Genomic DNA, 19402 nt, shown 5'->3' with positions numbered 1-19402 from the left:
ACACACCAGCAGACACATGCAGCACAGATCCTCGGGGCAGGAGATACCAGACAGGGGAGAGGAGACAAGAATGAATAGATAAGCGAGAGCACAGCGGTGAGCGAGCAAGGTGGGTGGTGGGGGTGGGGGTCGGGGGCAGGCAGGTGGAGGGAGAAAGATGAGGATGGAGGGCACGGCGGTACCAGGAAAATGATGCCAGATGCAAGAGTGCAAGAGATCCAAGAGAGTTGTGGGGGGTGGTGGGCGAGGGGGGGAGCAAATGGTTAACATGACAGGAGGATGAGGGCAAATCAGGGGATAAATCATTGGGAAGAAATGCGAGGAAGTCGGGAGACAGAGAGGCAGAGGAAATGACAAGAAGATAGGAGGTTACGGATAAGAGGATAATTGGGCAGAAGGGTATGCAAGAAAGGAGACATAGAGTTGAATAGGCACACAAAATAGCCCATAAAGTACACAGGGAGGGGCAGAGGAAGCGGAGGGGAGGGAGAGGAGGAACGGATGGTAGTGGATGGATGGATGGATGGATGGATGGATGGATGCGAGAGGTGAAGGAAGCAAGGAAGGCGTGTCACATGACAACGGAACAAAACAGCAAGCAGAAGTGGAGACATGGCAGATTTGAGGGGACAAGCCAAGTGAGATGAAGGACGTGAGGAGACAAGGAGGTAACTGAGCCTTAGAAAAAAGGAAATAAGTCAGCACTGCATGAGACCAATTCTCCTTTTGAAATGTCATAGATCTGACCAAATTGAATAGCAGGTCTTTTTGGAGGGGGGCTCCTTTTTAGGTAACACTCGCCATCACATTTTCAAGATCACACATATATATATATATATATATATATATATATATATATATATATATATATATATATATATAGAATTGGCCAAACATCTCGACAAAAAGAGAAGAAAAAGAGAACTGGGTTTGGCTTATTATCAAGGAAGCTTGAGGAAGAAGAAAGAGAAGCGCAGAGAAGGGACGGAAGGACAACTGGGAGGAAAAGAGAAGAGTAGAAGAAAGATTGGGGGGAGGAGGGAAGGGGGGAGTGCAGGCATGCCAGTGTACCTGGGCATCAGCTGTGTGAAGGGAAGAAGAGGAGAAAGAAGAGGAGGAGGAGGAGGAAGAGTGGAGAAGGAGGTCGAAAGCAGCACCACGCTAGCAGGAGTTACATTGGAGGAGCTCGAGCAGACGCTGCTGGGGAAAAAAAAAAACAAGGGAGGGGAGGGGGGAGTGCCAATGTCAATTCTGGCTCTTCTCTTTTAGTGAAAAAGATGGTCAGTCAACACAACTTTGGATTGATGAATAGAGTCCTTTCTATCAAATCGAATCATCCTAACCAGTGGAACATGACGGCTGCTGCCAAGAAGACTATGAAAACATTTATTCTCTATTTTGAAAATATAGCCTGCCGTTTTTTTTGTTGTGTTCTTTGTGTGTTTTTTTTTTAAATCGCTTCGCTAAATTGGTTTCCAATTTGATGCTTTTGACGAGAACTCTGGACCAATTTGAATTTCACACTTCTGAAGAACCAGATGGCAGGACGAAGTGTGCGGACGCCAAAGCGCTGAAGACTTGCGGCCAAATTTTGTCACAGTGAGCTCACCCTCATCAAACGTTATATTTGGCAAGAGTTGTCATCTTAGTTTCAGCCTTTGTGCTCTGGAGAACATTTGAAAGAGCGTTTCATTTTGGATGCATAATTCTAATTAATGTCGCAGGTAGATGTACCAAAAAAACGAGAACGTAACATATTTTCCCGGCATAGCAATATTAAACAATTAACGCAAGTCGTGTTATGTCACTTTTGTTTGCGTCCACAAAAAAAAAGAAGAAAAAAAAATACAAAATAAGTTGCCACCATGGTTTGGGCTGACATAATTAGCACTAGCCTCATCTACTTATACACTGTGCATCTCAATGGGACATTTTTTTCTGCTAATTCTTCTCAAATACAGGCACGAGCCCACTCGCTCAAGAACATTAAAGCAGAAATAAAGAAAAGTGAAGGGATGCTATGTAAATGAAGCCTATTCACTGCCTGCTCTCTCCTCTCCAATACCCCAAATCTCCTCCTCTCAAATGAAATGGAAATAAAAATGCATAATAGGTGAGACGGGCGGGAAGGGAATCCTAGATGACGCGAATAAGGCCAGCGTTAAAAAGGTATGTGGGGCAAACTCCATGGGAAATTGGGGGAATTTCATTACATTTCATCCATTCACACGACTCTGGTTTCTAAGATCCAACACGGCAACACCTCCAAAACGGACTTCTGGGATCCACGCTGAAGCATTCCCCCCCTTTTATTGGTCAAAAAGGTAAAGCGGTTATAGTTTTTAGGTTTTAGGTATCAATCACAATAAAGTAATCACTTATTCATCTGTGACTGATGAATAATAAATGGGAACATACTTTCAAGACTGACACAGAGGCCCTTTGGATTGACAGCTTGCGTCCGCTGGTGAGGGGGGTTCTTGACATTGAAGCACCGATCTGTACGAGACAGGCAGGAAACGACACCACAGTGCTCGAGACCTTTCCTCCAGGCCGGCTCGTTCTTGCTGCGTCTCAATTCTTTCTCCTTTTCGAACCTCGCTTCTTTTCTTTCTTTCTTTATTCCCTGTGTCGCCAAGAGTCAATGGCCCCTTGAAATGACCCTCTATCTTACTTCCCGATCTCCTCTCCATCACCTGCTGATATCGTGTTACTCACTCGCAAGACGCAGACATTCACACCACACACTCGAGCAGAAAAGACACACACACACACGCGCGCGCGTGCACGCACACACACACACACACACACACACACAAGCTCGGCGGTGTGGCCGGTGAAGAGTAAACAATCCCCACGATGACCAGTCAAGCCTGGGCTTCCTGGAGAATGTTTTGGGCAATGCCCTGGAACTCTGGCTCCATCAAAGTCTGTCAGGCACCAATGGACTCTGTGTTTGCGCACGCGTGTGTGTGTTTGTGTGTGCGAGTAAGTGTCATCATAAGGTGAGCGACAAAAATAACCTCCCCAACATTATAAGACGTTGGACGTGGCAGCTGTAGCATCGTAGTATGATGTATAAGAAACTAATTTAGGAAGCTGCACCGGATGGCTTAGGGTGTTATTTCTCTTGATTTGGAGCCAGAAGAGCCAATCCCTCAAGCTATGGTTTCACCAGGGGAGCTTTTTTGCTGCATAATTTTTTTTAAAAAGACGCAGGGGCGCAATATTCGTTAAAGGCGGAATGTGTGTCCATTTTAAATCAAATATTGCAACGCTGCAGAGACGTCCTGGTCTACACATCATATTCTACAGGCAAAAATCCCACCACGATTAACTTTGATGTTTTTCCAATCAAAAGGAGAATGCTGACGTACAAATCATGTCCTAATTCGATATATCTTCTAAATCGTTCAGCCCCGTTTCATATTATATCAATATAAAGCTGAGACTGGTGCCTTGGAAAGGTCTGGACACTGTAATACCTCAATAACTTTCCTCTCTTCCACTGTCACGGGTACGAGACCCAAGTAAAAGACAAACTAAATAAGATAGGAAGTCAGTACCGTAGCCTGGATGCACTGGCTGAAGAGGGGAATCTGAAAAACAAAGATGGCTGCCGTTACCGCTTAGAATAGGACGTCGGTGCGTTCTGTCTCTCGCGTAAATTTACATGAGAAAACAAGGCGCTAGCAAGCTGCCGGTGTGTGTTGGACTACACAGGGCTGAGAAATGCTTCAAAAGACGCAGAGCAAACCCCCCGCCGCCGAACACAAACCCTCCCATTTAAAAAGTGAGCCGTGCATAAGCCCGCGTGCCCCCCCACCCCACACCGCCCCCGCCCTGAGGGACTCATTTGCATGCGTCTGCGCGAGCCGGGCGGTTCGATGTAACCAAGACCCCTCCAGCTGTGACCGGGGAGCTGGCCGTCTTTGCGAAAACACCGGCGCACGGTAATTGAGGCATCTCGCCGTTGCCTCTTTGTCTCTATGCAAAAACACGACGAGCAAGTTAATGGTCCAGCAGGGATGAACAAAGCGGACCGCTCTCAATGAATGCACCGATGGAAATAAAGGAGGGAAAAGATACGCATTATTATTCATCACTGGCCTGTGCGCGAGGGGGGTGACGCTGCCTTCCCACAAAGCAACAGTGTGTTTAACTACTGTGTGTGTGAGTGTGTGTTTCTACTGCAGTGCTGTTGCTTGATTGACAGCACCGGTCTGTATGGGGCTCCTGGTGGTGAATAGAACCAATTTCTACACCCGGTTGGCTCCATCATCGGACCGTTTGTGTTTATGTCGAATCGGTCCAGCGGTCTCTATTTCACAAGCCCCTCTTTATCGAGGGAGGTAGGTGCGACCGTGGAATCGGCCTGCTTTGCTTCATCGGGATGAGAGTTGGCGCCGATGCAGATCTGTGTGTGTGTGTGTGTGTGTGTGTGTTTGTGTCTATAGAGCATGAGAATGCAAACAAATGCTTTCGCAATGTATCCGGTAAAAAATCTCCCTGGGCAGATATCAGTTGAACGCCAGCCAAAGGAAAATGAAAAAAAGAAGAAAAAAAACTATTGTTTTCCGGCCATGTGTGTAACTGTGTGGGAGTAGCAGATATGTGCTCCCCACGTATGTGCATGCATGTGTGATGGCGTGTACACCACATACTGTGTAATTGTGTGTGTGCACGTCTGTGCGCGCGCATGCGTGTGTGTGTGTGTGTGTGTGTTTGTGGGTGTGTGTGAGGGGAGCTGGCAGAATATGGAATTGGACATGAGTCAGAGAGCAAAGTGGTTGGAACGGCGAGCAGAAATGCACTCTCACCCCGTTTATCTGCACAGCTGAATAAAAACGTGCAAGTATATGGCAAGAGATACTCGGTGCAATAAACAAGACAATAAAACATGCATTAAAGCGCCGGAGAGTTCCTGCCGAATGGCAGCGCCGCATTGAAACGAGGAACGCGTCGAGTACGTGGTTGATTGATAATCCGATTGTGTGTGACATTTCGGGGGGTTTAGTAGGATCATAAAGCTCAAAGACGACTTCATTAATGCGATGCTTGACGCAAAAGGCCGACAAAAGGCTTTCCATTACCACTACTTGCACTGATTTGCACACAAACTTTTGAATTTGTGTCACACGGGTAAATGTTTATCCACTGAATTGTCCCCAAAGCTAATTCTACCAACAGAAAGAAGACAAATTGTGTGGCTGTTTAGCCTTAATAAGTGCTGACCTGCTTTTCTTTGCACACTAACGGGCCTGTAAACCCCTTTAAGGTGACACGTTGTGATTCTCACACATTGGGAGGCTCTAGCTAGCCACAATATCGGCGTTCCAGAGATGGAGGAAAAATGCTGCTAACCGTTCTCAGCCTGCCGCTAACCGTAGCCAAAGGAATAGCAATGTCCACTGCTGAATCAGGATTTCACCGTCCGAAAACGACGGTCACGCAAATCTGCCAACAGCGACGCCCTCTCTCTGAAATGACCTGTTATTGGTCAAGAGGAGGTGCAGAAGTCTACTTTTCTCTCAGATCACTTGGGTTACAAATGTTGTGATGGAATTCTTGCCCAATGATGCCAAAAAATAAACCGATTCAGTTCTAAAAATTTACCAAAATGGAAGTGCTGCCACTTAATGAAGAAATTAAGCTCCTCGCCCTTCCTGCTGAAGTCTCAACGGCCACTTCCTGCCAACACAAAACTCTCCCAAATGAAATACATATCCTTGATTTGATGAGACCGAGCAGTGTGTTGAAAACTTAGGTCACATTAATAGTGGAGGAGGCCGTGGTTACATGCAACTCCAGCCATTTGCTTTAAGTAAAATGCTTTAGCTGCCTCTCGATTGGAAAGATCTTTTTTTATAAATGGAGTGAAATAATGAATCTGGACCGTCCACTCCTATTGTAAAAAGTAGTTATATTGGTGCGTAAACCATGCGTCAGCTGTTATGCAAGTGACACTGCTTTAACCTCTCGGATCTTCTTTGCCGTTTCACAATTCCCACTTATCTGTGCGAATACTAATTAGATAGCAAAGAACTAAGAACTCCTCGCCAAGAAAATTATCAAAGAAGCCTCTGACCCCCCCCCGACGGCACCATTATCGCGACGACTTCTTTATGTTGCATATTAAACGACGAGTGTAACTGGTTATCGTGTAATTTCAGCCATTCTCTCGCCGCGGCGGCAGATTCCTTTCACAGAGGGATTTTCCTCCTGTCACCGGATTACTGTAATCTGGATTATAACGGAGTATCATGTGACAGTTGACTGAATACGCGATGGAGTCCGTGATCGGGTGTTTGCACACACGAGCGTGTCAGTGTGTGTTTGTGTAATGTGCTGAGGGAATTAGAAGCTAAATGGAATGGATGAAGTGGATCGTGGATAAAGCATGTTTGTACGCGCGCGTGCACGTGTGTGTGTGTGTGTGTGTGTGTGTGTTTCAGTGTCTACCTCCTCCAGATGAGCAGGCCAACTCCCATGGAGAGCAGCATGATCAGGGCGGCCACGGACACGACAACGATGATCACCACCGGATTCTGTTCGCTGGATGCCAGCGCCACTGGGAATGACAAAAGACACTGGTTACACAAAAACGCACACTGTAAGGGGTGTGCAACGGTTGTCTGGGCAACACCCCTCCAAAAGAAACACTATGAACACACGCTTCATAGGTCCCCTTTGCAAGCAACATATTACAACCCCTCTTTAAGTTTAATTATAAGCAGCCAAAGTACTTCCCTTTCATAACTTACATATGTAATATTTCTTAGGTAACAGACATATTAATTTACGGTCAAACAAACACAGGACTTCCACCCAGGATACCGCCGTTTGTGTCCCACGTGACCTGCTTTAACTTCCGTAGATACATTTACTTATGTTACATTTACTTATGTTACGTTATGTACTTAACTTAATTTATGTCAAACATGTTATAATCCAAACCATGATCTTTTCCTAAACTTAACCGAGTAGTAAACAAGTTTTTTCGTTTCAAATCATCAACGTTTGCGATGCGTTTTAATACCAAAACCGCCTGCCGCTGGTGCCGTCATGGGCAAACAACCCATTCTGTCATTTAGGCGTGAGGACATGCCGGTTTATTAATTTGCGAACGAAAACAGGAGATGAGATCAAATAATAAGGCGGTGACCTTCAGGACCGATTAGAGTGGAGGGTGAACTGATGCTTTTTCTGGTTTCGAAAGAGTCGCTCTCCCCCAACATGATTAATATTAAACTTGACCCCACTATATTACACTGTTTGAATAGCCTTTATACACACTGTGCTACACTAAAGACTCAAAGGAACAGAAAGTACACGATAATATAAGACACCACGTGGTTGAGCAATGCAAAGTATAATGCTGTAATACTACTTGCAGATGGCAACACGGCTTGTCATGTTGGTTTAAACATTCTGATTTGTGTTGACCTTGTCATCACTTATATAAATAATATATTATTCTGATTAATATTTTTTTCATCCGCTGTAAAATTTTACTTGGAACAGATCCGCAATACTATCCTATCCTGTGTAGTAGTATGTTCATTTATTAATCTTCTGCCCCTCAATGTGAACACACAAAACAGAATATTATTTTCTATTATCCCTTTGTATATTGTAGCTGTGCACCTGCCAACCTACAACTCCCGAGACCTGATTAATGCATTATTCACTCAACAGATTAATGTCCCAATCATGTGATTGCATAGTGAATATTGTTTCAAATCTGTCCGTATGTCTGCGTTTCGCATGCGGCCACTAGAGGCTGCTGTGTTTCTGCCTTGTGAACGTGTGTCACGTCATCACTCATTTGACTCCAGCCTGAGGCGAACGAAGCAAACTGAATATGCATCGTCCAAAAACAAAAAAAGTTATCCGGCAACTAAGAGCCCTAACCCCGAAGCAAAACAAAGAAATGCGAGACCCCCTTAAAAAAAAGGAATAAATAATCTTTGGTAGAGCTGGTCTTTAGCCAACTGTACAAGATAGTGGTCTCAGGCGAGTTGCGATGTGAACAAATCCCTTTTCCTGGGTAACTAAAACATTTTTAAAACCAAGGATTCGTGAGAAGTACAGGGATTGAAACCCACTAGCACATAAATAACACACACACACACACACACACACACACACACACACACACACACACACACACACATACACACACAGAGTCCCAACCAGACCCCGAGGTGACTTGACACAAGGGACACGGTATCAAGTCGCACAAAGAAGAAGCATTTCACAGCTTACTGGTAAAATGTAGCATGTTCACACATAATCTCAGGCAGTCACATCCCCATCCCCGACTTCCCATCTCTCACTCTAGCAGCAAGCTTTATTGTGTGGGCTGGCCAGGTGCCTGAACAACCCCCCCCCCCCCCCCCACCCACCCCCCATGTTATCCCAAGCTGCCCGGCGGTGCTGAGAGGAAGGAGTGAAGAGAAAGTGAGGAGGAGAAAGGGGGGAGGCGTAGAAAAGCTGCTCACACTCGCCAAGAGTCTGCAGCTCCAGGGGAGCGCTGTACGCTCCGTAGTCGATGGGTGGCGGAGAGGAGGAGGAGGACGACGACGACGAAGAGGAGGACGCCGACGAAGAGGAGGAGGACGACGAGGAAGTGGCCGAGGACGACGCAGAGGAGGAGGATAGAGGGGAGGTGGACAGGGGTGAGGAGGGGGCCGGTGTGGAGAAAGGGCGGATGAGGAAGACATATGTGGTGCCCGGTTTGAGGTTGTTGACACTGATCCGTGTGGCGGCCGTCTTCACAGTAGAATAACTCTGATCCTTTTGTTCCTGCGGAGACAGAAAAGGAACAGGAGGAGAAGTGAGACGAGTAGGTGGAATCCATTCGTGAGATGCCTTGTTCCCTTCCATGGCGCAGTATGCGGTGCTGGGGAGCCGTGCGACACCGGGCTTTGGTAATGTTTCACTTGTTGAACAGTGTTTTCAAAGAGCCAGTCAAAGGTTTCCAGACAGTTTGCCAGGAGTTGGAAGCACTTTGGAATTAATACGATAACAAGTAAACGGTAAAGACGGTAATAAAAGCACGTCTCTATTCATTCGAGAGATGCGTAGAAAATAAATCAGAGAAGAAGTCACTCGTTTGTTTCTCTCCAGTGAGAATGACTCACTCACACAAGTGGACACGTCGGGGTCGGAGAACAGACGACGCATCAACGCCATTACGCCACTCGCTGTCTGATACGTTTGTGTTCGCTCCGCTGCGATCCGTCGCTCCTATCTTTGCCTCCGCGCGTCAAGTGAGACCACTCCAATTTGAGCTTTGATGATGAATCCGATTATTATTATTTTATTTTTTTTCACCCTTTATTGCTTCAAGAATAGCGCGGCACGAAGAAAGCAGAACGAACGTCAGAGAGCGTGAGAGAGGCGTGCAGAAACGAGAGGGAGACTCACTGAGAAAAGTGACTGGCAGCTGCTTCCTAATGGAGTGAGCCAATGTAGCGATACGTGACACAGAGAGGGGACGATTGGTGGGAGGGCAAAAACAACAACCGAGTCAGCGATGACACCTTGCTGTCTCGAGTTACGGGTAAACGGGGAGTGAATCATCGCCGGTCGCCATCGGATGACGGCCATCGCTGGCCATCGGCGGCGGCGCGCGATCCAGATTAAAACGCGCTTTTTAAAATGAGGGATTTTAGAGATAGCGGTAGATGTGGGGCCCGTAAATAAAAGGACAAAAACAAAAAAGGAGGAAGAGAAAGGCTACACACTGACTAAGCAAAGCCATACTTCATACTTTAATAGGCTCTTTGCTGCAGTGTAGTTGTATTACCTTTTCATTTCATGGCCTGTCACCAATTTTCCTGTCTCACTGTCAGTTATTCTCCATCTATCCTTTACTCTCTCCCTCGCTCTCTCTCCATTCGTCTGCCTCCCTCGTTCTGCTTTTCTCCTCCATCCAGCCTCCCCATTTCATTTCTCTCCATCGCTCTGCTCTTACAAGCCTCGTTCCACCGAGTCATCTGTCCCTAACACCTCTCTCTAACCTTTTCTCTCCCTCGGTTATCACACAGGAACCTCGCTCTTCCAAAGCGCTCGACCGTATACCTCTTGTTATCTCTCCTTCTCTTCTCGCCCATGCCTCCTCTAAATCTTCCCCCGATTTTGTTCCTTCTAAATCAGTGGGAGTAGAGCGGTGAGGCGCAGGGCTTTATTAAATATGGTGAAGCTTATAGAAGAGGAGGAGGGTGTGAAAAACGGGCGCGAGTGTGACACCGGCAAATACAAAAGGCCTGGCGTTTGCCAGAAAATGCAACGTATGAAAATGAAGAAGTGCGAATGCGACAGCTGTGATTTACGTGCACGACAGATTTACTGTGAAGATTATGGCTTGTTGCCGGGGCGGCCGGAATATGACAAAGTGCTACGTTAACTGAGCGCAATCAGGTGGTTATCCATGAAAGCAAAAGAAAATGTGGCAGTGATATGGACTCTGGGTTCTACATTATTTGGTCCTTGAAAATCACTAAAATAATACGAGGCTTTTTAAGCCGTTTCTCGACAATTATTTTTTAACTTATCAAAAAAGGAGGGACTTTATCATTTCTAAAATTCACCCCACACAAAGTTGTATTCATGAAGGAAAGTTTATGCAATACAGACGAGCTCATTCACTTTGATCAATGGCTCCATTGAAACTATTCAAAATGAGACATTAGTTCAAGGATATAACAAACACCTTTGTTTTAGGGCGAGGATGCCACGCACTTCTTTGTTACAGCCGTCGTTCTCTATCAGTAAATACAAATAAAAAACATTTGAGGGACGTATTTTAACAGCTTAAGAAATGTACGATCCACCAATCTGGACAATCTCTACACAATGAGACGTCAACAAGCTTTCGGTAACCGACTAACGGGAAGACCCTTTCGGTCCAAGAGGTGTTTTTGGAGAAGGCAACGGGATGGATACCAAGTTTTGTTAAAAAGCAGCAGTGAAAAACTCTGATGTGGACCGACTCTGATGAACCAGTGGGTTTACCTTCTCATAGTACTTGACCTCGTATTCAGCGCGGCTGACGTTGGGGTACGAAGGCTCCCTCCACACCAACGTTATGCTCTTCTGCTCGATCTTCTCCGCTCGCAGCTCACTGATCAGAGATGGGGCTACAAAGAGGAGGAGGAGGAGAGAGAGAGACAGAGATATAAGTTTGGGGCATCACAAACAGTCTTTTACTCTCCTTGTATTTCCAGTTTTCACACAAAGCGACCGAGGAATGCTACAAAATGTCTTTCAAGAAGGACATTGGCAGAAAGATAAATACATGTATGTAAGCCCATCTGAGGTGAGGGAACAAAAGAAGAAGAAGAGGCCGTCTGGGGAAGTCCAACAAGGTTGTAAAGAGAGGCAAGGAAGCAAGAGAGTGAATGAACAAGGACAGAAGTAGGTAACGCATTCATTATTGAAGCTGATCTGTGTCAGAGCAGACACCTTCATCGCACTCCATGAATGGAAAAGCGCTCCGTACGTTCTTTGTCTGAGAGTGTGAGTGTGTGTGTGTGTGTGTGTGTGTGTGTGAGTGTGTGTGTGTGTGTGTGTGTGTGTGTGTGAGTGTGTGTGTGTGTGTGTGTGTGTGTGAGTATGTGTGTGTGTGTGTGTGTGAGTGTGTGTGTGTGTGTGTGTGTGTGTGTGTGCGTCGGACCGACAATAGATCAACAAAGATATGGATTGACTGACAGGTCTGTATCGACACGAGACTCACGGTTGGAGAAGCTCTTTATCTGGACGCCCCGTTGCCTCTCAGAGTCTCTGCAATTAGGCTGAAAACCCCCCAGAACCTTTTTTCTGACTCAATCTAGAGGAGCCGCGGTGTAATTGAGCCTGACAGATATTTTCATCTCCTATTGATCGGAACGGAGGGAGCAAAATTGAAGATGGATATTGCGGCGCTAAACCTTCCATATTTAGATGGCGTGGGCCTCGCCAAGCAAACAACGTAATTACTGGGGGAAAAGCCCAGTTCTTTGTTTCCCTATCAACAAGTGACAGGCAGCCCAAGGTATGATACTCGGCAAGCACCACCCACTCTTGCTTAAGTGCCAATTTATGTCATGTATAATGAAGTAGCAAAATGGGACGTCACTCAAAAACACTACAAAAACAAAGGGGTGCAGTTAGCTTAGTGAAAAGGCCTTCATGTTGGTGAGGGGCGCTGTCATCAGGGCCATTAGGGTTCAATCTAGTGGCAGGGGCTTAGTGTAAGGGGTGTTTCCTGTCATCTTTTATTGTACTAGATGATCTTGCATTCTGCTGCAACACACCGCACAATATTTTGGGCGCACAGTTATTGCAGCACGAGGGGGGGCATATAGACTGTATTTTATGATTTGTGGGTGGGTGTGCATGTGTTTTTTCACATCAAAAGATTATATGGTTACAGAGCATATGAGAAAAAATATTCAAATTTGATCAAACTAAACAATAATCAACAAAACAGAATATAATAACTGATTACATACATATCAATTAAATTATTAAGATTTAACGGACAGTTGAACTGCTAAATTCAAGTAAGAGGATGCGTAATTTTTTCCATTCCATAATTTATTTAGTAATTCGTTGTAATCTACTACCTTTATTTCATTATTTATTACCTCAGGATTTTCTACGGCACTCAATTGCCCTCTTTTCCTAATTTATTTCCATTTCTTTCTGTCCCCGATTCCGTTACCGTTTGTTTTCTATTCCCCCCGGTCACCTCATCAGTTGACGGCTGCTCTTCCTTGCTCATCTCTTTTCCTGACCTTTAACCGTCAATTCATTTCTGTCCTCTATGAAAACAGCCACTCTAATGAATATGTTGTGCCTGTCACTCACACGAGCGAAACCATGGGAGCACACACAAGTGCTCCACGCAGGCAGACACACACACACACACACACACACACACACACACACACACACACACACACACACACACACACACACACACACACACACACACACACACAGAGAGAGACACACAAAGCATATGTGCAGCTCCTTCAGTCCTCCTCTCCAACAGTGGGATAATACAGTCATTTTAGGCAGCGGATCAAAGCCACACTCTGAGATCCGCCTCTCACTGTGTGGCCATCTCTATCCGTCTGGGTTTTTTATGTCGGAAAATACAGGTATTATCTATTCGTCATCGTGACTTCTGTGAATGTACGTATCGTGGCGTCCATCAGTGCATTTTATGTCCGTCCACTCAAACTGGAAGAAATCCCAGGCAGTATAATAAACCAGCGTGTGTGTATGTTTGTTAGCGTGTGATTGTCTCTCAATTTGAGCACAATCGAATAGTAGCTGTGTTCTAAAAAAAATAAAATAGGAAGATACTTTTTTAAACAATGTATTTTGTGGGCAGGTTAACAATTCTACATGACATTTTGATTCAAAAATAATCATCATAAACCAATTAGATTCAATGACCATGAGCCTTTGCAGATAGTCGTCATTGTCATTTTTTATACAAAAAATAAAAAATGAAGGAAAAAACATTTGCACTAAATATTGACTCAACACCTAACTAGGCTGAACGAAGGTATTTTCACATTTGTCTTTTGCTTTTGTTTTGCATTTCTCTGATCTTCGGACAAGATAAATAAAGTTTGGTGCCCATTATAATTGACATAAAAGCAGAAATAAAATAGCCAAAATAGTATACACACACACACACACACACACACACACACACACACACACACATAATATCGTGATACATTGCAATGAGGTACAACATGCAACCTCAGAAGATAACTGGTTTTGTTTGAAGTTTCCCCACAATGTTGGATTTGTTAGATTTTTTAAAAGCTCTAAAACACACAAACTCAATGAACGTGAACAAAATGAATAGTTAAAAAAAATACTTATATTGCCAATTTATGTAATTTTGAAAGGGTAAATAATTTTGCTCTGAGGCATCAAGTCATTGTAATAACCCCCCATAATGCAACATAACGACCGATACAGAGCGGCACTGAAGGAGAAGGACAGATGCTAAAGTACAGCATGCAGGGAAGTAAATAAACACTCGCAGAGAGGTTATACAGAGTGATTAATTAATATCCAGGCATTCATTATATAGAGGAAATAAAATAAAGCCTGGCTCATTAGAAAAATAAAGCAATTACTCACACAGTACATGAGAGGCAGCCACTGGCTCCGATGAAAGAGAGCGTTCTAACCGACGCCCCACCTTTCTCAAAGCCCCAACACAAAGAGAGCACACTCAACCAAGAACTCAGTGTCCACTAGCCGTCTGCAGGCTATTGTTTGCTTCTTCTTTTTTTTTTTTCGCCCTTCCTTCTGTGCTAAATTATGCAGAAGTCTGGTGCCGGTCTCCAGACCGACCAAACATAACGGCTCAATCCGACGTGTACGAAACAAGTAACACACACACACACACACACACACACACACACACACACACACACACACACACACACACACACACCTGAAGGCTCAAAGACAAAGGTGATATGCCGGTTAAAGAGATTGTTTCTACCTCTGCAGCTAAAAAGAAGTGGGTTCAAACGTGCGTTGCAAACGAATGAGAAGTGTCCGAACTGTTAAAATGTCTAAACCGTCCACTATAAAAATACTGTATGTGTATATGATGCAGTCTGCAACAGGGCATAATAAATATGATGCAGGACCTTTCCTCAGGCTTTTGTAGCTGCTTTAGCAAAGTGCACTCAGATGACTGCAGATCTATGTCTGGATTGTCTGCAACAACCAGTGCTGTAATGTTTGATTGAATAAATACAAGCTATGATTGTTATAAATGAGCACAAACATTAGGTCGATGCGTCCAGCGGTATGTACACTCACCGAATACATAATCTCCTGGCAGAGAGTGACAACGTATATATATATATATATATATATATATATGCACTGTGTCATCTCGAAAATGTCTTCCGGGGACGAGAAGACCCAGAGAATGATGAGAAAGGTTCAATCTTTTTGGGACCATCAACTGCATTTCTGTCAGAATTTGCCTTTCCCTTTTCCACATTTCGAAAACAATTTGTGTATCTGTGAGGAATATGGAGACAAGCACGGAGGAATGGTTACTTTGTGGACATAATAGCTTCCAAGACATACTGACACGTTCAGCTGGCATGAGTGCAGATACTGTGCGCCCACCACTTCAACACACACACACACACACACTGTGTATGGCAGCAAATGGCGGGTAGTGTTGGTTTTGGCATTTGTACTTGAGAGGAAGAAATCGATGCCGACTCCCGTCTGAAATGGCTTTTGTACTCACACAAGTACACGCGCGGACAGAAAAAAAACACACACAATTGCACAATGATTTTCGCAAGTAATATAGGAGTGTGTAGGGCCTTGTGGGCAATGAGAGCTCTGGCAGTACGCAGAAGACAATTTCAAAGCCTCATCATACAGCCGAAATCAAATGGCAGACACACTGATAGGCACTCGTCACTAAGACATACAGCTCCTGATAAGATCTGGTATGGAGGCTTTGCTGTATACCAATATCAGAGATAATGATGCTTTCAAAGGGATGCTACGATGAGAGCGAAAAAGTGATGCATGAGGGAAGTATAATGGACGGAGTTTGGCACAAAATGGCAAACATGCAGTGCACAGCTGGGCCTCTCAGTACTTAAACCGCCATAGGCTGTGAGCACAGGCCAGGGCTGGGTATCAATTAGGTGTTTATAGATTCCCACTCTGTTCGTGAATATATTTGTTGAATACAAACTGAGGGTACATTTCTACACCCTTGTAGTTTATGTGGCAGCTTGACGCTCGGGTCTCTCATGGCAGGTAGAACCACAAATAGACTGTGGCACGAAATGGCAGCCCCTGCTGGAGGCTCTTGCATCCATCTGTGTGCAGCTGAGGTGCAACTGGCATCTCTGTGTCGTTATCAAAGGAGACAGGCAAGAGGAGCTGCTCTCCCCAGGGGCGTCGGCACAAGCGGGGCTGAACATCTCACAGTCATTTGTACTCCACCCCCCCCCCCCCCCCCCCCCCCTCGTCTAGCCTCTTCCTCACTTCTATGGGTCCTCTCTCTCTCGCCGTCTCCCCGTCTCAGTTCTCAGGGGAATCCGCTGTTCCCCGCGGGCCCCGTTTGTGCCTCTGCTGAGATGACATCCATCTTCTCAGCAGGGGGTTGCATTGTTCTACTACTCACAACGTTCGCCTCGCATGCAACTTCTATGCACTCCCGTGTGCCTTCGCATATTAAAGAGCGAGAGGTTTGCACGCGCGTTCGGAATGAGAAGGACAAGACGGTGGAGAGCGTGTAGCAATAAGTCGCATAGGCGGGGGAGGTTTGAGAGAGCTGTATCTGTCAGGCCTCTTCCTATTCAAATGGTTAATGGGAAGCAAGAGCGTTGTTCCCTCTGGGCACTGCACCTGGGGTTAAACGGATAGTGACTGACAGCGGCGGAGTGGGAGCATTTAGTTTCTTTTGGTTCGGCTGTCCCCGGGGCATTCAATACACCTATCTACTGCCACAAGCATTTCTGTCAGTGGTTCCAAAATCCCAGTGGAGCGTGCATTTACATGTGCATGAGATTAATAAAAACTTTAAAGTTTCAAACGGCTGAGAAGTTGGGTGGTTCACTTTTGTAAGTATTTTCATACATCATAACTTGACAGGAACGTGTGTTTTGATCAATGTAAAAACTACGGTCGCCGAGAGAGCTTAAAGCACAGCAAATGCACAAGCAACGGAAGAAATGTCTTCACCAACTTGACTGCACACGAAAGCATCAACTTCTCGACACATGAAAACATCAACTTCCCGAACTACGAAAACATCAACTTCCCGACACATGAAAACATCAACTTCCCAAGCTACGAAAACATCAACTTCCCGAACTACGAAAACATCAACTTCCACCACACGTAAACATCAACTTCCCACAGACCTAAACATCAACTTCCCACAGATGAAAACATCAACTTCCAACATACAGATACATTAACTTCCCACGCACGTAAACGTCAACTTCCCACACGTAAACGTCATCTTTCCACACACGTAAACGTCAACTTCCCACTCACAGATACATTAACTTCCCACACGTAAACGTCAACTTCCAACACACATAAACATCAACTTCCCACACACAGATACATTAACTTCCCACACGTAAACGTCAACTTCCAACACACATAAACATCAACTTCCCACACACAGATACATTAACTTCCCACACACGTAAACATCAACTTCCCACACACGTATACATTAACTTCCCACACACGTATACATTAACTTCCCACACATATACATTAACTTCCCACACACGTAAACATCAACTTCCCACACGTAAATATCAACTTCCCATAGATGAAAACTTCCCGAACCACGGAAAACATCAACTTCATGACAAGACTAAAGACTTAAATTAACTTAACTTATCTCCAATTGGAATACGATAATACCATTTAGATAACTTTGCCTGTGCCGCTATACATTTGTTTGAATTGGCAGTCAAATGATAAACGAAAAGCTAACATTTCTTCATTTGCAGTGTGTTAAGCTTTTCGGTCCACCATAAAAAAAAAGAAAAGCTTATCAGGAAATGAGTTATGTATCAATGCAATTACTGTCGTTCCTTGCCGGATTCCACTGAGATTGTAAGTATTCAAAAAACCCTGCTGACAGACACTTGATAACCCGAAGCCAGAATCCACTGCTGCACACTTTCAACTATTATCTATGCGGATATATACTGCAGCTTCCTCTCAGGTGGTAATCATAAAGCAATGCATTCCTTGCACTGACTGAATTAGAAGCACACAGGTTATCAGCAGCTCTCTGATGTCAGAAGAAAGACGGGGGATTGCAGAAATACATCTAGCTGTCGCCACGAAATCACTAACAACAAAGAATGACCCTGCTTCAGATTTAAAAACTAAACAGTGACACTACATACAGTTTCTACAGTAGCTTTAAGTCTACCTATTAAGGCATAAAAGAACAGCTTTTATCACCTTTCACAAGAAGTCAGCTGGCATTTAAAAACATTTGGAAGGTTCCAAACTGTTCTGTTCAAAGTCTCCGGATCTTTTACTTCCCGATTCACCAGGTGGCCATGTGTGCATGCATGTGATTGCACCCTAATCTAAATGATGCTGTATACCAGAGCAGCTACCCCACCCAGGTCTCACTATCTTGCAACGCGTCTTGCCGTTCATCTGTGGCTATCGCCCTGCCCCAGCAGTGGAGCGCTATCTGGCTACCTCCCCCACCACCCGCCACTCGGTCTAATCTGCCCCCATCCGCATCCAACCACCTGGACGCCTCCAAATGCACAAATGGACACACAATTATTAAGGGTATTATCTGTGGGTATTATCAGAAGGAGGCTCGTGTAGGTGCGACACACACGCACAAGCTTTGCTTTTTGTCTGTGAGGGGGAGGAATGGTGCAGGGAAGACACCTGGATCAGGCACATTTCCATCTAAACCGCAAGATTATATGTTGCAGAGGCTGGATCCATCTAGGCGTGCGTGCATGTGTGTGCATGTGTGTATTTGTGCAACGGAGAGGAGAATCTCGGTTATGGAATGATTAAATGTGTCAGTCAGTTGGCGGGTGGGCGAGAGAGAAAAAGGCCGGAACGGGGAGCGAACAAGCGAGCGAGACAAAGAGCCTCTCGCTGCACGGCACATTCAAAAGGGCTCGATCAACATAATGCAGCTGTGCAAAAACACCAGGTCCCGGATGGCGGCTTCCAATGCAAAAGGCAACGCATTTCTGAACATGCACGCAATTTAAGTTAGATGAGAGGTTGTCGGGTGAGGACCTGCTGTATATGTAAATAAATAAATAAGAAAACACATGTTACCTGACGGCTCGTACTTTGGCGCTTTAAAAAAATCTGTCAAATCTGGCATCCCACACTCCCACCAAGGGAGAGGGACGACTTGCTTAAACTGCTCTTGACAGCTGCTCACTGACTGATTCTGAACACTCTTCGGGGCCAGTGTGCTTTAGCCTCAAGGCAGAGGCATGGTCTGATCACGACACGTCCGTCAAGCCAGACAGACTCGGCCCGGAGCCTCTAACAAATACAAACACAGGCCACACACATACACACACACACACACACACACACATGCGCGGCTGACCTAAGGAGATTGGCTGAGAAGGTGAAGAAAGCTCTATCTGCCTCTCTCAGATGCATGCACACACACAACGCTCACGTCTCTACATCTCCTTTCTTTTATGCCCGACACATAGTGCAAGTCAAACATGTTGACAGAGAGATAGAAAGATAATATAGTGCATACTATAGGTTTGGAGAATGCAGTGCTGGAGGAAGTACAGAGATCTTTTGCTTAAAAGGTTGTTGTTTTTTGTTGTTGTTGTTGTTGCAG

At 45.1% G+C, this 19402-nt stretch overlaps 1 protein-coding gene across 5 annotated transcripts in view; it reads right to left on the bottom strand.

The window, feature by feature from the left end:
* LOC117738732 (ephrin type-A receptor 7-like) overlaps nucleotides 1-19402 on the bottom strand; it is a 135423-nt gene that overhangs the window by 18519 nt on the left and 97502 nt on the right. For 2 of the 5 annotated variants that reach the window (XM_034544816.1, XM_034544814.1), the window contains exons 4-6: nucleotides 11023-11147; nucleotides 8624-8808; nucleotides 6463-6555 (exon numbers count right to left, since the gene is read on the bottom strand). In XM_034544816.1, coding sequence (XP_034400707.1) covers nucleotides 6463-6555; nucleotides 8624-8808; nucleotides 11023-11147 — 403 coding nt within the window. Of the gene's footprint in view, nucleotides 1-6462; nucleotides 6572-8504; nucleotides 8809-11022; nucleotides 11148-19402 lie in introns of all 5 variants that reach the window. The other 3 variants (XM_034544817.1, XM_034544815.1, XM_034544813.1) reach the window with 2 other exon arrangements.

The sequence above is a fragment of the Cyclopterus lumpus genome, chromosome 11 (assembly GCF_009769545.1).
Source record: "Cyclopterus lumpus isolate fCycLum1 chromosome 11, fCycLum1.pri, whole genome shotgun sequence".
Taxonomy (NCBI): Eukaryota; Metazoa; Chordata; class Actinopteri; order Perciformes; family Cyclopteridae; genus Cyclopterus; species Cyclopterus lumpus.
This window is presented reverse-complemented; position numbering and strand designations above follow the sequence as displayed.